Consider the following 21354-nt stretch of genomic DNA (forward strand, 5'->3'; position numbering starts at 1 on the left):
CTCACCTCTATGTACGCAGTGTCGTTGTTTGCGTCTTTGATGTGTGGGAACCAGTCTCTGGGAGGTTTGGAAAGGTGCTTCGACTCCGTTACGAACCACAGTAACTTGGGCCAACCTGCGGGGACGGAGAGCGAGACGGCGTGTCCGAAAAGTTTATTAATGTCAATAAAAGACAGAAAAAAATGAGAAACTACAGCAAATAAAAACCCAGATTCTTCGATTTTTAACTTGATATGCTCAGTTCATGAGCAGTAATATTATTCCGGAAACATCAGTCAGAATATGAAAACATCAGTGAGGGTTTTGACGGCGGCGGCGTCTCCTCCTTCACTCCTCGTGTGCTCATTATGTGCTGAGTGCGACCTCCCCTCCCCCGCGCTCAAACATCTTCACAATCCGGCGATGATTGATGAGTCGGGCTCTCACCTTTGAACTGCGGGATCTCTCCTGTTGCGCTCTTGGGCAGTCCCTTATGGCAGGCGTCGCTGGTCAGCGCCACGGTAACGCCACAGCTGCCCAACAGGAATCCGATCTGCTGACTGCCGGCATCCTGTTGGACGATCAAGAGAGGGGGAAAGCAGATGGTTATGCTCACTCCTTAAATCAGAAAATAAAGGAGCAGTGTGTAAGATTTAGGGAGCTTTAGTGGCGTTTAGCGGTGTAGTTTGCAGATTGTAACCAGCTGAAACTTTTCCCTCTTTAAATCCCTTCAGGTTTCAGTGTTCAGGAGGTTTTAACGGGAGCCGAATTATCCACAGAGATCTCTTTCTCTCCAAAACAAACTGACCCGCTGATTTAAACCTTTAAAAACATTTAATAATTCAGTTTTACGTTAAAAATCTGTGTTTTTTCAATGCTGTTTGGCTCGTCGTGGAGGGGCTGCTAACAGTGCTACAGTGGCTCGATATAAACGGTTCATTGTACAGTAACGAAAACACAATGATTCAAAACTAAAAAAACACTGAATAAAGTATTTTTACGTTACATACATATCACACCTGTAGATGTAATTTCACTGAGCGAAACGCATTGCTCGTTCTGAATAAAACCCTAAAAAGTTTGTCAGTGTGCGGCTGCTGACTTTGTTTTTATGCTTATTTTCATTTGGTGATACACTAAAGAAAATATACTTATTACATTATATTCAATTTCTACCAATATATAACCCCAAATCCTACACAGTGGAGCTTTAACTCATCTTTAAATGCAGCTGTAAAAACATCTACTTCTACAAAAACATCCACACCTGCACAGACATCACAGGTGTTGGTGAAAGAACTGATGATTGCTGCTCTTTTTCTCTTCCTCAAACTCAACATTTTATGGAAAATCCTGCAGCACTGATGCAGAATGGGGGAAGGGGTTGAAGAGAAGCGGCCGACGTGCAGCGCAGAAGGCTTTTTCTCCTGCTGCTGCAGTCATCGCTGTGTAACCATGCCGACGCTGCGCTGACAGCGCTGCACAGACGCGCTGCAGACTGAGCGCCAACAGCCGACATCCAGTGAAGTGACGGCGGTTGAAAAACACGCTCAGAAGCTTTTTGTCAAAGTGCAGCCGTCCGTCCCTCAGACGTGTCGGTCCCGGGAGGTGACGGCGGGAGGATCAACAGTTGTAACCTCACTGATGGCAGCGTCTGAGCGTGTGATGGCGGGGCAGCGGGAGGGCTCGTTTCTTGCTTGTCAGACTCGCCTCTGACACGTTTCTCCGCTCGCTGCTCAGACGGGATTATTTTCTCAGGACTTGTTGCATGCAAACAGCTGAGACCCAAAACATTGTTTCAACAGTGTGTCGTATCACGAGACGTCCACACAAACAGAACCGAAATCAAAGCCAGCAGGAGCCCGCAGCTCCCGCGTACGAGTGAAAAACAGACGCGGCCGAGGCCGAGAGGATTAACGTTACACGGCAGCGCTGTAAAAATATAATTACCTGACCTCCTGCGGAGAAACTAATCCTGCGTGTCACAGCAAAGGGAAGAGCTGGAGGAGCGGCTGCTGAGGATAAGCTGCAGCCAGGTGACGTTAAGGCAAATGTTAAAGACCGTATAGTCTCTGAAACAACCATCTGCACTCAGCGGTTCTTCTTCATCGCTATATAATAACTTTATACAAAAACATATATTATTAAAAAATACTGAATTCAGAGCAGGATTAGAACTGAATATTAAAACACAACTTAGGAACTGTTTGTTATCTATGAGGGGGGAGGGGGTGCAAAAAGGGGGAGGCATGTCAAATCATTTTTAAAGCACTGGGGAGGGAATTATGGGGTTTTGGGGGGCTAGAGGAGGGGCAAACCTCTTTAAATGGCTCTATTTTCTATTTAAATTTCAGCCAATTTTAAAGAAAACTTGCAGGTTTGGAAGGCAAGGCTGAAAAATGTTTTTGTTGTTTTTTAAATTTTTGGACATTTTTGAAGAAAACATTTGGGGTGATTGTTTTTATTTTTCATTTTGGGTGATTTTTATAGAAAACACTTTTGCAATTTTAGTTTTCTTAATTTTTTATCTCTTATTTTTGGCAATTTTTCAGAAAGCATTTGAGCGATTTTTTTCTTTAAAATTTTTTGTGATTTTTGTAAAAAATATTTTGGGTTTTTTTTCTTTTCAGTTTTTTGGTGATGTTTGTAGGAAATATTTTGGCAATTTTTACTTTACATGTTTACTTTTAAAAAAAATCACAGCCAGAAACTGTAAAAACAGAAATTATTGTTGGATTTTTAAATTTCCGACGGTCCTTGGACACATTATGTGTTATTAATTAGATTTGTGAGACAGCTTTCCATGACTTTCCACAACTTTCAGAGGATATTTGTTTTTGAAATCTTTTCCAGACCTGGAAATTGATGTTTGCAAATTCCATGACTTTTCCAGGTTTTCATGACATTCATAAGAACCCTGAAGGTAAAAAACATTTCATAAAGTACCTTGCGACTCAGTGGGACCTCGATGGGAACAGGCACCACCTCAGCCAGCAGACAGCCGTAGAAGGCCACCATGAAAGCCACGGGGTCGTTGTTTGGAAACACCAGCGCCACCTGGGAGACGGAGGAGAGACAAGCCGGGGACGGAGGACACGAGTCAGATATCTCTAAAGTTTGGGACAAGCTCAGGGCAAAGAAAGTGAACCAAGAGTTCCTAAGCAACAAACACGGGTTCATTTATCCGTACGCTACATTCAGCCGTTTATTTAATTTATTGGATAAAGAATCACCTAGACGACCAACGATGAGTCTGAAAATCATTTCCGCTCAACAACTTTTGCAAACAAGGTGTCAGGGAGATTTCATAAACAACTCATTCACATCCTTAAAGATGCACATCACATGGCCTTTCACATACACTGGACGTGTGTGTGAGTGTGAGTGTGTGTGTGTGTGTGTGTGTGTGTGTGTGTGTGTGTGTGTGTAGGTGAAAACAGTCAGGACAAACTCTACTCTGAGACGGTGAAAACTAAAACCAGAGATTTCTTTGCTTGGATCAACTGTTTGATAATTGAAAAAACAATAAACAGACATTTTATAAAAAACAGTTTTAAAAATAAAGTAATCTTGTTAGCGCCGCTGCACTGAAATCAGCACGATTACAGAAACCAAAAACTGCGAGGTGGCGGAGGAGCGTGACTCACCCGATCACCCGGCCGCACCATGGGCTCCTGCTTGCTGCCCAGTTTGTGGAGGATGTTGTAGGCAAGCTTGATGCTGCGAGACCACAGCTTCCCTGCAGGGAGCAGGACGCAGGATCCGAGGGTGTGAGGGAGCAAGGGAGGGAGGAGAGGAGGGAGGAGAGGAGGGAGGAGGAGAGGAGAGAGAGAGAGGCAGGAGGGAGGGAGGAGAGGAGAGAGAGAGAGAGGCAGGAGGGAGGGAGGAGGAGAGGAGAGAGAGAGAGAGGCAGGAGGGAGGGAGGAGAGGAGAGAGAGAGAGAGGCAGGAGGGAGGGAGGAGAGGAGAGAGAGCGAGAGAGAGAGAGAGGCAGGAGGGAGAGAAGGGAGGAGAGGAGGAGAGGAGGGAGGGAGGGAGGAGAGGAGGAGAGGAGGGAGGGAGGGAGGAGGAGAGGAGAGGAGGGAGGGAGGGAGAAGGGAGAGACAGAGTTGACAGGAGATGAGTGTGTGCTCTTGGACTTCTATTTTGAGGACAAACGGTCAATAAAAGAAGAAAAATCTTCCTCGATTGATGACGTTTTAGAGTCTCAGCAGTCAGCAGAGGTCATCACTGACGTTTGGACAATCTGTTACATTCACACTGAATTTTATGTAAAAGTGAGTGTTGTCTCTTGAAATACATCAATTAAGTATTTAAAGACGTTAAATTTTGTTTAAGCTTCTTTTTTTTGCACCATCAACACTTGTTTTAAGAAAGATTATCCTAAAAAATACAGAAATACAATCCATGATAACAAATGATGAATACTAAATATAAACTCAGGATGTGTTTCAGTACTTTTTTGACAATGACCAAAGTAAGAGTATCTAAAACTGTAAAAAGTTAGTCAGATTCTTTGCATTTTTCTGATTAAACTAAAAGTTTTCGTAGTTTCCGCTGTATTTTTTGACACAAAGCTCCAGTACAGCTGCTCTGTAATGAGACGTTATAGTTGTTATAACATACATGCAGACAAGAGCAGTGTCAGAAGAAAAAATACTGAAAATATTACTGCACAGTTGAATAATTGCAGTATTGCAGCAGTTGAAATATTACAACAGTTGCTGTACATTTGTATGTGTATACAGGACAGCAAAGGAGTGCATGTGTGCATGTGGAAGCAAAGATTTTGATTTTCTACACGCTCCTGGAGGCTTTTTATCTCAGCTGCATGACGATAACTCTTTATTTTCTGCAGTTTCATCATCCAGAGCGTCCTGCAGTGAGTGCACCAGCAGAATAAACCGTAATTCTTAGATTATTTTATTAAATGTGATGTAACTGAGTGGCAGGAGCGCGTGGTTACCGTATGTGAGGACGTAGAGCGGCTTCCCTGCCGTGTCCAGGCTGGTGAGGCAGGGTGCTTTGGGGGAGATGGTCCCCCAGCGTTGGAGCGCAGCCTCCAGGGACGGCGGCCAGTTGGTGACGACCCCCAGCGCCTCGCCCCGCACCAGCATCATCTCCGCCCCCTCCGGCCGCGGCTGATTGGGGTCCGGCTGCTGGACTGGAGACGAGGAGACGGAGAACATCGTCAGCTCACAAAGCTTCACTGCTCGCAGTTTGTTTGCTCGTGAAAACGCCACGTGGAAACATTTAGCCGGAGCCAGTGGCAGTGAGACAGCTGTAAAGGAGCTGTAATCACACTCACATACACGGATAATTAATTAGGTGAACCTGTTATTAGCACAGTTGCACTGTGGGAACGTGGAAATGTGTGAATGGGCGGCTGATTCCCTTAAATATTTGGATTCGAGGCAGCAGAGGGGAAGATTTGGCAGGATTCAGCTTTGAGCCGCTGTCATAAAACGCAGATCCAGAGTGAATTAACCACAAATGAGCCGTGATCTACGACCACCGCTCCATTATTTACAACACACCGTGAAATACATCGAAATACACTAAAATACACATTTTCATACAGCTAGACAGCACTTTGATCGACAACAGGTTCTTCAGGGTTCCTACAGCTTTAGAAAAGTTAGATTTAACACTTTTTAAGACTTTTTAATGCCACTCGGGATTAAATTTAAGATCGACTTTCCAATAATCAAATTAACAAGGACCATTTTATTTTGCCAAAATGTTTATTTTAACAAAAACAGTAAAAACAGTTTGATTATCTATGTCAAATGTTGGAAAAATAACTCTTTTTTGGATGGAGCACATGGAAGACTATGCACATATTTTATAATTGTAAAGGTCTTTATTTCGTTTACCGGCAGAAGGGGAAATATCGGATTTCAGGCCTGTTTTCTGGACGATTTTGTGTTTCTTAATCTGCATGTGAGGTTCCAGGACTTGGATTCCCATCATGACGAGTTTAATAAAAGTAATTTATTTAATTATTAAAAATCAAAATCAAAAGATCTTAGCGATTATTTTGAGATTTTACAATGCAACGTCAGAAAAAATAGATTCAACTTCCCGCGTCTGAGCATTTTTACGACTATTGAAAGATTAATTCACGTCAGTTTAATACTAATTGATATCCACTGCTTTTAGATTAATGAATTCAATGCCTTTTTAAGGAACCGTGTCCTAAAGAAGACGAGCTGACGAGAAATGAGGAGACAAAGATAGAAAATGCAGCCAGATGTTGAGTCGAGCAAACAGCAGACAGACGCAATCATCTGCAGAGATCAACGTTCCTACTACACAGTACTTATATTTGAAAATACTTGGTAAAAAACTCTTTAAAGCACATATATTAGCAGCAGCTTTCATTTCTTCTGGATGATTTTAACACATTTAAACCTACATATTTCTACACTATTTATGTCTGTATTTACTGTGTAAGCACATTTTCACAATGAAAAAAAGTCATTATAATGAGAAACTCACAATATTGACTGAGTACTTTAAAAATATTGAGTAAGCACCGTTTCTCATCATTTTGACAAAGTTTCTCAATATGTTTGGATACTAAGTCACTGATTTGAAATACTCACTCATTATTCTGAGACACTGTCTCATTATTTATAAGATAATAAAGTCATTATTGTAAGATACTAAGTCATGATTTTGAGACACTTTAGTCATTATTTCAGGATAAGTGATGCATAACTTCAAGATACAAACTTATTATTTCAAGATAAATTGTTAACTGGTTCTGTCAATCTACGTTTGTCATTGTGAGTTTCTTGTTATTTTCAAATATTAACTCACTGTTTTGAGTTGAGTCATTATTTCCTGATAATTAAATAAATATTCTGAAATAATTCTGTCATTATTTTGAGCCGTTAAGCCATGATTGAGATATTAACTCCTTTTTTTGAGATCAGTAACGCATTATTTTGACTACGTAGTGCATTTTTCTGAGATAAGACACTCATTGTTTGAGATACTAATTATTTTAAGAAAAGTGACTCATTTTGAGACACTAAGTCATGACTTTGGGAGACTTTGTGATTATTTCAAGATAAGAAATCGCTATTAGAAATTATTTTGAGATAAGTGACGCATTATTTCGAGGTAACTGGGACATTATATTTAGAAACATATTTTTTCAAGATATTCATTATACTGTGATTTAAGTGATGATTTCGACATAAGTGAGGTATTACTTTGAGAACGTTTCTCAACATTTTGATTGTTTAAAGTTGGATTGTACGAGGCGTTTATCCATAGTCAGTGTATTACCGACAGTAGATGGCAGTCAGCATGGAGGCTAAGTAATGTGCTGCTGTGGACGGGGGAGCAGCAAAAATACTTTAGCCACCTAAAAAAAAGTCAATATCAGTTTAATTTGACATCACAAAACAGGAGCTGCTGATCCCCTGCTGCCTCCATCTGTACGTTTTCTTTGTGTTTATTTGTCTCTGGCATTTTTAAAGGGTAATGCCATCAAAATATTCTCATTTTAGTCTCCACTTAAACTGATATTAAGTATTTTTAGGTGTCTGAAACATGTTTTTCTGCTGCTCCATCCACAGCAGAACGGTACATCGCTTCCACGTCAGTAATCCAGTCTGCTTCTCCAAACCGAGCGTGCCGATGCCATCTACTGCCGAAAAATACACTGACTATGAATATTACCTCATACAGCCTCGCTCAAAAAACCCAAACTGTCTTTGAACTCGTCAGCAGCGTGTTGCGTCTGCAGGTGCTTGTTTTACACTCTGACAGCATGAGGTGAAGTGAAGCTGAACACCTGAGCACAGGCAGCATATGGGCCCCTCACCTGTCCAACGAGCTACATCCAAAGCATGAAAACAGACGGGATAACATGAGACAGACAGAATCAGAGACGGTTTCTAACCCTCCAGAAGTTCATCAAAGTCATCGACAAAGAACTCCCGTAGCGGAGGTCTGCGAGGCTGCTTCAGCGTGTTCACAAGCTGCTGGATTTTAGCGGACACGCGACTGCTCACTGGAACACCTGTAAAAACCCCAGACACACACATTTGTTTGTTGCACCTCATGGATGAGCTTAATTTCTCATATTTTATCTGCACTCTTTCCTACTTTGTATTGTAGCTGCTGCACAACTGCTTCCCTCAGGCTGAGAAAAGTTTTATCTCATCCTCCGGGGTAAGATGATGCTTTGAGTCAATTCCTCGCAGTGAAAATGAAAAGTTGTGGCTCGCATGGCCGTCCTCGTTATCTTATCAATAATTCCTCCAAACCTTAAACGCTGCAGCAGGTTTTATAAGACAGTAGGTGGGTTTCCATTACAGATTTGCGCAAAAATTAAGCAATATTTCCGACTGATGTTCTGCGACTTCTCCTCTGGTGAAAACAGCTTTGCTGCATGTCACCCCCCCTCTCCCCCTTTCACGCTTAAGCTGTCCTATCAAATAAAGGCAGAAAGCCCCAAAATAATCTTTAAAAAAACATTAGGGGTGCATTTCATCCTCAATTGCTTATTCGTGCAGATTATTCGTATTTTGCTCAACCAGCAGCAGGGAATCTGCAAAACATGCAAATAAAGAGTCGGCATGGGAGGAACTTTTACTCTGTAACACCTCAGAGTTATTTATTAATTCATTCTTTATTTTAATTTTAATTAAACGTTCGCTAAAGGCATTTAAACAATGTTTTGTGTTGGAGTTAGTTAGATTCCAAATTCTAAATTTCAATAGAAATGTTTTCATTTTGATTGTAAATGCAAATCGCTTCCAAATATCGGTTATCGTTCTCAATAAGTGCTAATAATCAATATCTGTATCAGCCCTAAAAAATCACTATCCACCCCTCATTCATTGTGGTGGAGCTGCTGAGTGGACGACAGACCGGTCGTTGTGCACAAATCTCAGTTTTTCGATAATGACTACATGATTGTGAAGCACGCTGAAAAACAGTCAATATTTCTTTAACCCTTTAAAACCTGAGCAAATCATTGTTTGTTTTCTGAAAAACACTGAGAGAAGAAAATGAGCAACGTGACAAGAAATTTAAAAAAAAAAAGAAAAAGAAAAAAACTGAAAATCAGCACAAAAAGATATAAAAAACAAGAATAAAATAAAAAGGAATAACTTTAAAAAAGAGCTAATATACAAACACGTGTGGTGTTTCCGTGACTTGATTTTAAACATGTAAATATTATTATTATATTTTTAGAAAATTTACACTTTTAATAATTGCATCTCAAAAAACAAACAAATAAAAAGATGTTCAGGTCTGTTCTTATCATCTTTTCACAATTTTCTGCAGTTTGCAGGGCACCTTATGGCACGTTGCTCATTGCTTTTTTTTAAAGAAACCAGTATTTTTTTCAGGTTTCGGAGGTTTTGATGCTTGTAAAAGGCGTCTGGATGCAGCACGAGAAAACTGAAGACGGTCCAGGTGTTTAAGGGTTAAAAAACAATAAAGGGTTAAAAGTCTGCTCATCCAGGGAGTGACATGAACACACAGTGTCATCGGTCAGTTCTCTAAGGCGACGGTCCAGTTTGAGCTGGTTTCGGTGACTCTTACCGTCGCCCGTCTCCATGCGCTCCGCGTTGCCGTACTTCTGCGTGTTCCTGGCGATGGTTCCCATGTTGGCCATGTGGTGACGCTCGGTGTGGGAGTGGGACGAGTCGGACGAGTATCCCGTCACGTCCGGGGGGGCCGAGTGGTTCTCTGGAGGGAGAGAGTGAGGCGGGCGGAGGGAGACGGACAGCCGGCGGTGACTCATTGTTCACATTCATCTCTGCTCCGTTTGTCGAGCGCTTTGTTTTATTGCCAGATAATCACATTACGATGTTTCTGTGGTAATTTGGGTCACATCCACACACAACAAACACAGGAGTCAATCTATTTAATGCCTCGCTCTAAACGTTAGATCCGGTGCAGCCTCGAGCACATTTCAGGTTCTGTTCAGCACAGATCTGAAATCAACATCCAGAGGACCCGGCGCCAGAGACCCTGCGCTCGCTTAACCCTCAGGGACGGATAGGTTATTTAGGAATTTTTTATTTTATTTTTTAAAAATAATTCATTTTTTGTGTTTTTTGTCAATCTTAAAACATAGTTGCATCATGACAAAACCTGACATTTAAAGGGTTAAAATTCAGAAAATTAATGAATATTTGATATTCATGATTAGGACTGATGTTGATAAAAAAAAAAAATTACTCAACGAAAGTAGAAAATAATAAAGTATTATTTTTTTATGGACAGATGGAACATTTTGTCTTATAAGAATAAATTATCATGAAACAGTTCACGGGATAACGAGGTAAAACATTTCTTGTTATTACGAGATCAATGACGTAATAATGTGAAAACATCTTAATAAAATATGAAAATTTTCACGTTATTTCCTGATAATAATCTTTTTTCTGGATGCTTTCGTAGTTTCTGATGTATTCCTTCATTTATAAAAGTCTTATCTTCTGTTTGTCATATTCTGTATGTTTATTTTTGACGTAAAACACTTTAAAATGCCTTTGCGTCTGAAATGTGAGATATAAATAAACCTCCTTTGCCTTGTGAAACTTAAATGAAAGCTTGTTTTATCATACAAAGTGTAAAATGTTGACATAAAACCTGCTTTCACAGACATTATTAGATGACATCTAACTGAATTCTCTTTAACATGAATATCCGGAAATAAAAAACAAAGCACGTCCTTTCATCATAAGCAGCTTGTCAATAACTGTTAACGTCCAAAAATCAATAGCAAACAGAGTGCAGAGCGCGCCCACGTCGAAGGCCACTCTTCAGATCTCTGTTCAGCCGCCTCGACCGCTCGTCAAAATGTTGTCTAAATCTAAAAATCAATATCTAAAACGGGTCCCGTAAGCGCGTGTTTCAAGGAATAACAAGCAAAGATGTTTTTATGGAAGCCGATATTGAACTGTGACCGAAACGCTCGTGTTAAGTGATGGCGTGTTGGACGTACCGTCTGACTCCAGCGGCGGAGGCCACAACATGTCAGATCCAAACTCACAGGACCGTCGCAGAGAGCCTCCGTTCTCGGCCACGCTCAGAGCTCCCTTCCTCTTCAGAGACAGGTGGCCGATACCTGAAGAGCGCACACAGGTGTGTTACAGTGAGGTCCGGGATCGGCCTGAGAGACAAACTCTGCTCACGTAAATAACAGAATAACAGTATTAAATAAAAGCAGCAGTAGCTGCCTTACTGTAACGCGTCCCTGACAGCGAGTACTGAAAAGTACCAAAAAACATATTCTAGTTCACTTGTGTTTCCATCAGATAGAAATTATAATTTTACATCTTTTACAATCAATGTTTTTCTTTTTTTTTAAAATGTTTCTAAAAAATGTCACAGATACAAAAAAGTGTCGTTTCTTATCTGTACGAATATTCAGGCATAAAATCACAAATGTTAAACCATACACAAAACTCTAATGTGCAATTTTTTACTTTTTCAAAAATGTAAATATTCTATGAAATACACTGGGTGTCATATGAGACAAAATCCGATTTTTTGGAAATGGATGTTTTTTTATTTTTCAAAATCTATTAATGGCATTATTTCAAAATCTGCGAGTGTAACATTAAAATTCATGGAAGAAATATTACTTCATTTAACAGCTTACAGCAAGTGGAATTTAAGACTTTTTCACAGCAACTCGATATCAAATTTCCAAATTTAAAAAAAAAAGACTGATTTCACTACAACTAAAATTTGGGGGTAAAATAAATAATTATGCCAAAATATTCACTTAAATATCAAACATGACTTTTGGGTGACAGATAGTTGTATTCTGTGATTTTTTAAATATTTTTTTTTAGTTAGCTATTATTTTAAGACTTAATGCAATGTCAAAAAAATATTCAGAAAATTGTACCTTTTTTGTCACTTGAAGACATTTTAAGGCCAATAAAGGCTTTATTTTCAGACTGATTAATTCAATGCCTTTTAAAACGTTTTTAGGATCCACAGGGAGCCTGACCTTTACACAAACTTTTTTTAGGACCCACATCAATTAAAAATCAGGAGCTTTTTTGGCGTAGGAATCCGAAAGTTTAAATTTGGTGCCTAAACCACCAAACAAAGCGTCTGTATTTTCATGACCTGAGAATTAGACGATCAAGAGTTTGTCTCCAGAGTCGCACGCAGCTCCTTTAACGAGACATTTTTAAGACAAAAGGGTCCAAATGTTACAAAAGAAGAAGCGTCTGTCGCTCCCGAGGCGGTCACAGTCTTACCGTGGTGTGACTGCGACAGGTGGCTCTGCTGGTGGTGCAGCTGGCCCAGGTGTGTGTGTCCCAGGTGCGTGTGCGCCAGGTGCGAGATGTGCGTGTGCGCCAGCGAGTCAGCCAGCCGCCCGGCGTTGCCGCTGCCTCCGCTCTGCGTGGACGAGGACGAGGAGGAGGTGGAGCCCAGGTGGGCCGGGCCGAGGTGGGAGGGGCGGCTCATCCAGTGCTCCATGCCCGACATGTCGTCACCTGGGCCCGCCTCCTCCTCCGAGCCCGACGACGAGTCTGAGCACAGGGGGGACAGGCCTAGTGAGAGTCAGGATTGGTTAACAGAAAACCTTCACACAACATCAACACAACATCAACAAAACATCAGCAACTAACTCAACTGCTGAAGAGAAAACCTCCATCCAACGTGAAAACAACTGTTTGATATTTTAGGAAATACGCTCATTTCTACAGTTTACGACAAATCGATATCAGTCTCTGATCTGCATCTTAAATGTGATCCAAGAAATAATCAGGAGCATGACCCGACTCAGTGTTTTATGACTCAGTTTTGTACATATTAACCCTTTAAACCTTTTTTTTTTTTAAAAAAAAAAAAAGCAAAACAGCAACAAACAAGATAATGAAACAGTTTTTAAAAATTAAAATACTTCAGTAAATAACTAGTAATTTTTTTTCAAATTACTGTTGTTGGGGTTTTTTTTGCAATTTGCCAATCTTCCTAAGTTGCTTATTTCCACTTTCACCATGTTTTTAAATGAAAGGAAAAAAGCTAACCAGCTGCTGATCACAGTTTAAACTGACTGTGCATATATGAGTTTGGTATCAATCTTTTCATCCAGCTCTCGGCAAAGAAAAAAAGTGCATTTTCCAAAATGCTGAGCTACGCCGTTAACACACTGTTACCCTGCAAAACAGAGGTTTGCAGCTGCTGTGGTCACAGCTCAAAAAAGAGTTCATGTGAATAAATATATTTGCGTGTTGTGTGTGTTGTGTGGCTTTGGGAGATCTGTAGACATCTTTAGCTGAATATCAAAATGAGCTAAAAAGTCATTTAGTCCAAACTTGAACTAAATACTTCTGCGAATATCAATAATTTGGCAGCACGGGCCGTCTGGATTAATATCAAACTGGTGATTCCACTAACATGAAGCTAAGAACATAATTATCCTTCTCAGGTGAACGTTTCCATTAACGCAGCGCTGTTTCTTTCAGCTTTCATTACTTCCACGTCAGCCGAATGTGACTGCTGATTACGGTTTTAACTCGTGTTTCTTTTCAAAGAGCGACTGTCAGGAGCTTCAGCTCTCACTGAAACTACGTCCGTGTGCCACAGAAGGATTATTAGCTGTTTCTTTGTGTGATTTGTTTCTATTTCTGGTCAATAAATGGACTTTGTGGCTAAAAGTAAGGACATACTTTTGGTTTGTGGCTGTTTTGCAAATTTCTGCAAGTCAAGAGTAGGCTGGTTTCCATTAACCCTCAAAATGCAAAAACTGAAATTCCAAATATAAAATACGTCTAATGGAAACGCATCAATTTCGAAAAAAAACTTAATTAAATAAACTTATAAAATAAACGTAATTACGACAATACTTTTTAAAATGTCATTATAAGCGCTGTACTGTATTTTATTATGTGTTATTACAACAGTGGTGTATTTATTATATGACAGAAGCTACTTTATTCAACTTTATTGTAACTGATTTTGTATTTTTTGTAGTTAACACTAGTATAAAGGACATTTAAAAATATCAGGATATATATTGTGTATTATGATATAGCCTTAAAATATCACAATATTATTTAAAGCCATATCACCCAGCAGCCCTAGACAGAAGTCCAAAAACGACTGCGAGTCAGACCTTATAACAAAACCTCGCTGACGCTCTGAATGTGACCGAATCCCTGCAGCCTGGTTCCAAAATGTTACTCTAAATGGCCTCAGTTTTGACATGTTTAACTATCACATATGGATGTCATGTTTGGGTGTCCACATACTTTTGGCCTTTTAGTGTAATTCAGAGTCGGGCTGTAAGGGGTCGTGCAGACGTGCACTTCAGACGCGCTTCAGTCAGCCGACAGCGGCGTCCACATGTGAGCCTCTTAACGATGAACACGTCTGATTTTTGGGGTTTTGAAGGAAATTGTTTGAGTTCATTAAAACAAAAGTTCAAAGCGAAGCGGCGGACCGTGACTCACCACTAACGTTTATGATCTCTTGAGCTCACAGACCCGAAATGTCGATAATTAGTCAGCATACATTGAAAAAGCCACAAGAACCAATTTTACCTTAAACTGGCCTCAAGCTGCGATTCAGAGTGAGAATTTAACTCTTTAAACACAGAGGAGCAGACGCACAATAACAGGCCGAATTATACGTTATGAGATCCTTTGTGGAGACGTCAGCTCCACTTAAGAACTCTCTCTTAAAAGGTTAAAAAGCAAATTACCGGAGAGGAAAATGATTACGTTTCCTTCATTAAAATTCAATCAACACCCAAATTGTGACATCAACTCTGATTACGTTCAATCCGATGAGCTCGTGTCGGAGGGAAAGGTCGACTTCAGCGGCCTGCTGCGGCCAACTTCTCACGGGGACACAAAGACATTAAACAGCAGCCAGTGATAACCTCCTGTTTCTGACGTTGCAGCTGCGTGTTCGGTTTTTACTGAAAATCTGTCAGTGGGTTTGCATGCCTCAGTCTTTTTTGGGTGAAATGAGTGAGACGGCATTACGACATAATCCTGTCTGGGCACAGGGCGGCCTCTGCGGGTCACATTTTAGGCTTAGTGCAGCCCGCTGCAGACGAGATAATCGACATGTGTGTGCTTTATTCACTTTAAATCGCTCAGATATTTCAGAGTCACAGGAAATTTATTACACGCTCGGTTACTTTTAACCGAAGTGAAAAGATGATAAAGATACTCGGACAGTGTTGTGAGTTATATGCACAAGGTAACATGTCGGCTCATAAATCTGGTCGTGCGCAGCCTGTGAGGACCTCTCGTTTCTCTCTTTTCTGTGTTTTCTGTCCTGTTTTCTGTCCGTCTGTGGCGTCACTGCAGAAGAGAGCAGCTCTCAGAGGCTGACTGAGGCCTAAAATGACAGGATGAGGCTTCTGCTGCTGAAAGCCTCTTGAACTTCGAGAGCGAGCCAAATGTTTGTCAGTGTTGGTGTTCGCACTTGTTCTGCTGCAATAATTAATCGGATTTCTCGGTATATGTGTGAGGTGTTTTAGCAGCGCCTGCAGGTGTGTGTGTGCGTGTGTGTGTGCGTGCGTGTGTGCGTGCGTGTGTTTGCATGTGTCTCATCACCTGGAGGTGTGTATGCATCCATGGAGGTCTGCACCACCAGCGAACGTCTTTTGGAAGGCATCGGCACCGCCACCTTCCTCTCCACGTGTCGCGCCAGCACAGCCTGCACCGCCTCGGTGTGGACGTCTAAGAGAGAGACAGAGACAGAGACAGAGACAGAGAGAGAGAGAGACACAGAGACAGAGAGAGAGAGAGACACAGAGAGAGAGAGACAGAAAGGGACAGAAAAACAGAGTGCTCTCAACATTCTCAAAGACATTTCAGATTTAAAAACAGACAAAAAATCAAATAAATAAATAATAAACAATTAAAATCAAAATAAAAATCAAGGAGAAAAAACAGCTCTCGGAGGGGAAACTTGGACCGGCTCTGTCAGTAAACTTCGTATCTACATTAATTTGAAATGTTGTCCCTTTGACTCATCGGTGTGATTCTCGTGCAGGTGGGCGTGTCTTTACCTGAGCGGTAGCGTTCGTCTCTGGTGCCGGAGGTTCGCCGCCGGTGGAAACGGGCAGCAGAGGGAGGGCCGAGCGGGGCCCGGTGAGACATGGGCCCCTCCATACCTACAGAGGCAAGCAGGCAAGCAGGCGGACAGACACACACATATATAAACACACACACACACACACACACACACACACATATGCACACACACGTTTCACAAAAGCAATAAATAACAGTGCCCGGGGGAAAAAAAAGGAAAAAACAAACATGGAGATGATTTGAATCGGCAGAAAAATTATATTTTTCTGACATCACAAAAACAAAGTAAATAACTTAAAATTAAATTATAATAACGTGGTCGCACTGTTGCACTCGGACGGGAAATCCCTCAGTGTTTGAGCTGCATGAACGATAAAGACTGAGTGTGTGTTTTAGTTGCAGTGAGGCCTGATATGTGTGAGTGTGTGTGAGTGTGTGTGTGTGTGAGTGTGTGTGTGTGTGTTCAGATCCAGAGGCCCAAGCTGAGCTCCAGGGAGTCTTAACCTACATCCACTAACGGCGGCGCTGAAGGCTGAGTGGATAGCGTATGATCGCAGCTGTGTGTGGTGTGGGGATCGATGCCCCGCCCGTCATACGTGTGTGGGGGAGGTCAGAGGTTGCTAAATTACCTCCAGCATGTGGAACATATGCCCTGATCAGTTTGGACCTCTTCTTCTCATAACCCTTCTGAGTGATGTCCCCTGCAAACAGATAGAGATAGATAGAGAGTGAGAGAGCCAGCGGCGGCTGTGGGCTGCTTCTTTTTATTTTTTATTAATTTACTCAGAAAATAAGAACATGTTTCATGTCGGCTTAAATCTGATTTTTGCGTGGAGGGCAGTGCTGGTGGCTTGTTGGACATTTAAGCACATGGCCCCTCAGATTGAACGTGAGACGCTCGTCTCACGTCACACAGCCTCGTCTGTCTCTCGCAGTCTTTTAATGTCTCTGTCTAGGCTGTTGATTAAAAGATAAAAATGAGAAACGTAAAAAAAAACAAACATAAATAAACGATGTGATGAATAATGATGGAAATGAAGACAGAAAGAAACAAGAATAATGTAGACTGATCAAATCAAGAGTCTACCGGCGTGCACGGGGAGCCTCTGAACCGGACAATCATCACAAAGCTGTCAAAGTCATTTTGTTTTGTCTGCATCTCCTTTAACCCTTTAAAGCCTGGATCACAGAGCAAACAAACATACGTTTTCTTTTTCTGGGTTCACATACCCTTCACAAGTATTAAAATCCTCAAACCGCGAACAAACTGGTTTGATTTCTTCTGAAAATACGGGAAAAAGTCACAGAGCAACATGGCAAGAAATGCCCTGCAAATTGCAATAAGTGGATTCATAAAAATATTGTTTGAAAAAAATGAAAATGTCTTTTCATTATATTCATAATTATCAGTTATACGAAGCATCTTCTGATAAGTTAAAGTTAAGAGCACTCACTCTGCAGCAAAATCTGGGGACCAAACATACGCACAGTATAAAAAAAAATTCAACCTGAAGCGGTCTGAGTCGACTCAGGGGTCTCCGACTGACGATCCGAATCCCGACTTTCAAGGGTCAGTCCTAGTTGTTTGTAAACACTGAATTTTCTGTTTTGTAAGAGCGCTGCTTTTCCTTTAAGTGTACTTTATGATTGTAACCTCGTGCTCTGCGCTCTGCAAACAAACCTGTGACCCCTGAGGACTTCCCGACCGGACACAAAGGTTTTCATAAGTCATGAAATATTTACATTGCTACTTTACAAAAAACTGCGTGATGAAGAAGTGGAACTACGGCATCAGCACAAGCTTCACACGAAGACTTCAAAGACGACTGAAGTGGACTCGGCAGAGACGCTGGACAGACAGACAGACAGAGGTCAGTGTGGACAGGCCGCCATGCAGAGACTCATTACAATCCCTGAGGGGGGTTTCCGTTGCCTTGGCGACCAGTGAACCCCCCTCACCACCACCTGTCAATCACAGCACCCCGGGGCCCTCACAGCGAGGCTAATATGAGCTAATACCTCCTCGTTTGTCCCCATTAAATGCTGTTAAACTGCCTCGCTCCGCTGTTCTAATTATTGATTCTTATTTTATTGCCACAGAGACGATTAACCCGCCGATTAACGACAGGAGAACCAAATCAAACACGACGCTGAGAGACAAACACAAGAGCAACATACAAGCCAGCTGTCAGATGTGCGTCCAGCATCACTGAAACTTTGTGAAACCAAATACAGGAGAAAAGTTCCACGTGTTTCAGGAAGGTGGAAAACATTTCCAGGTAATGTAAGAGAACATTTTAATACATAAACGCTCGTGCTAAACGCAGCACTGAAGATATTATAAATAGCCGTTAATATCACAGATGCCAGCATTAATCTTTTTTTGTAAATCTCTTTGCTTCAATCACGACAGAAACACATGTTTATGCATTTATGACGTCAAGTCGTATATAACGTTATCAGTGACTTCGCCTAGTTCAAAGTTTGCTTGCTTGCTGCAGTTAACAGATGCAGATACTAAAAAGTGCAACTACTAAAGTAAATGATAGCTACTAGGAACAAAACAACGAAATATATCATTTTTTACCGACACTGTTTCCATGCTTTCTGCCATTTCTGCTGCACTGAAACATCACACAAACATCGAAATGTCCCAATTTTGCGCTCATGATCACTAGTTCATGTTGCTCGTAACTCGTAGATACAGTAAATAGGATATTTCTGAGGAGCACATGACGGCAGCATGAGTTACAGCAGCTGATAAACTGACACAACACTTCTCTTTATCCACTTAAAACACCCCAGCTGTCCACAAACATTATTAGAAAAGGATTTTTTGTTGAATTTAGGTTGTGAACAAAGAAACTGAAGCTGATGGATAACGGTGACAGGGCTAACTGTTAGCATCACACGGCTCAGTGTCAGTTTGAGTTTTTGGAGGTGTTTAAATGTATGTTAAATGATGTTAGCTGCTGCTGAACTAACACACCAACTCTGTCACAGATATTTGGGACTAAAGACGACAACATCACTCTGAAGCAACAGGTGAAACGCTTCAGCTCACAGCAGGACAAAGACGCGCTCTGATCCCTCATCTCGTTTCCAAAAATCTTGACTCACCGGCTGTATTTGTTGTTGCTTGTGTTCTGCTGTTTGAAGCTGTTTCATCTGAAATAAGTGAAACTATCACACCTGAGTGGTGACACTGTTACTCCGTTTGGCAAAAGATGAACTCAGCTGTTTGCACACAGACTATTTTGGGGTTTTTTCTTTGGAGGGGGGCTACACACAAGTTACAGCTGCAAACAAATGCTGAACGCAAACTTACTGAAAGACGCAAAAAAGAGGCATTTCTTCAACTCGGCTTCAAAAGCAAAATATTCCAAATCGAGACTACAAATCGAGAGCTTACAGCAAGACTTCAGACTTTTTAAGACTTTTTTAATGCCATTTGGAATCGAGTTTGACACCAATTTTAGGAATAAGGATATTTTTATTTTGCCCAAATGTTTTTTTTAACATAAAACATGACTTTTGAAAAGAAAAAGTTAACAATCTTTTTTAGAGTGGAACACGTCAAGGACAATGGACATATTATATAATCATGAAAGTCTATTTAGTTTACTATCATAAGGGGGAAGTATCTGTCATTTCTGGACAGTTTTCAGGGCGATTTTGTGTTTAAAAGAAGGAATTTATTAAATTATTTAACAAAAAGTAGATGTTACCAAATATTTTGAGACTTAACAATGCAATATCAGAAAAAAAAGATTAATAAAATCTTACTTCAAATGTCTTTTTAAGACATTTGAAACATTAATTTAAGACAATTTAATACCATTTAAGGCCTTATTTTTTGATTAATGAATTCAATGCCTTTTAAGACTTTTTAAGGATCCGTTGGGATCCCGTTCATACCAACGCATTTCCTGCAGCCTGCTCGCTTGTGCACGACTCAAACGTGCACAATAGTGTTGCAAATTGATGAATTACACACAAAAAAAAGACAACGTGGACGCATGTCTGCTGCAGAGCTGTTTGTGAAGTGGGAGTGTTTTTACGAAGAGAGGAGTGAATGAAAAACAGAGCGAAGGAGGGAGAGGAGTGTCACATATCCATGTTTTCAAGATCCAGAACCAAAGACAGACAGATAAACAGATAGACAGATAAACAGACGGACAGATAGGTAGATAAACAGACAGATAGATAGATAGACAGATGGATAGATAGATAAATAGATCAATTCGTAAAAACAGAGAGAAAGCCAGAGAACGACGAGTCTACTTTTCACAGTCGGACCATGGAGAACAGCCAGAACATCTGGGTCCAATCTGCTCATCTGCGCAGCGCTGTGAGTGTGTGTGGTGTGTATGAGTGTGTGTATTATGTGTGTGAATGTGTACATTGTGTGTATGAGTGTGTATGGGTGTGTTATATCTGAGCGAGGCCTTCTCTCAGATCAACCGCAGCATAACAACATTCCTGCTTCTTCTCTCACACACACACACACACACACACACACAAGGTCCATGGGGAGACGCCATCTTCCACTCGCAGCGCAGCAGAGCAGGGAGGGTGTTGCCTAGCGACGGTTGTCATGGAGAGAAAAAAAAAAAAGGCCCAAGACGGCCATCTTGGATTTGGAGCATCAGATGTGAGAAGTGGGGTAATGATACCTGCCAGAGTGTGTGTGTGTGTGTGTGTGTGCGTGTGTGTGTGTGTGTGTGTGTGTGTCATACCAGTCAGTATTGGCAGCCTAATTACTTTCCTGCGTCTCCTCGCTCCCTCTCCTCCCTGCTCCCTGACACTCGGCTGTTTTAATGGCACACAGCTGAGGGAGAATCGATAGCGGCCGACTGCAGATTGGAGTTTTTTCCGCCCGCTGAGATTGTGCAGCCAAAAGGTCTGAGCTTACCCAAAAAAAAAAAAAAAAGCTCTCTGAAAACTCATTTTGGCAGGTTCACCACAAACCTGTGATGTCGTCTGCAGCGAACTCATCGTCCCTGACTCTCTCTCATTTCTATTCCTGGACGTTCGTGCAACAGATTTCACCAAAAACTGACCATAAAACTGACAGATTTCAAACTGAAACTTAATGTTTTCTGTATTCTGGTGAAAAAATAAAACAAACATATTTTATTTTATGTTGAGATCGCTCTGAACTTTGAGGTCTTTGTGCCTCCTTTGCTTTTTTAACACCGAACCAAACGACGGCGGCATCACTCCGCTCCAGTGTGTGATTGTACGCCGCATCGCCGCTTTGCAGAATCAAAGGAGGCGTGACGTTTAACACAGCGTCAGCTTTCAGAGTGACATGA

The 21354-nt window shown here is 41.3% G+C and overlaps 1 protein-coding gene across 5 annotated transcripts in view; it reads right to left on the reverse strand.

Moving 5' to 3' along the window:
• LOC121960961 (disco-interacting protein 2 homolog C-like) overlaps positions 1 to 21354 on the reverse strand; it is a 61222-nt gene that overhangs the window by 28822 nt on the left and 11046 nt on the right. For 2 of the 5 annotated variants that reach the window (XM_088071596.1, XM_088071601.1), the window contains exons 2-13: positions 16666 to 16737; positions 16012 to 16116; positions 15554 to 15679; positions 12236 to 12532; positions 10963 to 11085; positions 9552 to 9698; positions 7897 to 8016; positions 4945 to 5142; positions 3627 to 3718; positions 2926 to 3036; positions 427 to 550; positions 6 to 115 (exon numbers count right to left, since the gene is read on the reverse strand). In XM_088071596.1, the coding sequence (XP_087927722.1) occupies positions 6 to 115; positions 427 to 550; positions 2926 to 3036; positions 3627 to 3718; positions 4945 to 5142; positions 7897 to 8016; positions 9552 to 9698; positions 10963 to 11085; positions 12236 to 12532; positions 15554 to 15679; positions 16012 to 16116; positions 16666 to 16737 (1625 nt within the window). The remainder of the gene's footprint in view (positions 1 to 5; positions 116 to 426; positions 551 to 2925; positions 3037 to 3626; positions 3719 to 4944; positions 5143 to 7896; positions 8017 to 9551; positions 9699 to 10962; positions 11086 to 12235; positions 12533 to 15553; positions 15680 to 16011; positions 16117 to 16665; positions 16738 to 21354) is intronic. The other 3 variants (XM_088071597.1, XM_088071598.1, XM_088071599.1) reach the window with 3 other exon arrangements.

Source organism: Plectropomus leopardus, chromosome 21 (assembly GCF_026936395.1).
Source record: "Plectropomus leopardus strain MGB_pleo_1.0 chromosome 21, ASM2693639v1, whole genome shotgun sequence".
Classification (NCBI taxonomy): domain Eukaryota; kingdom Metazoa; phylum Chordata; class Actinopteri; order Perciformes; family Serranidae; genus Plectropomus; species Plectropomus leopardus.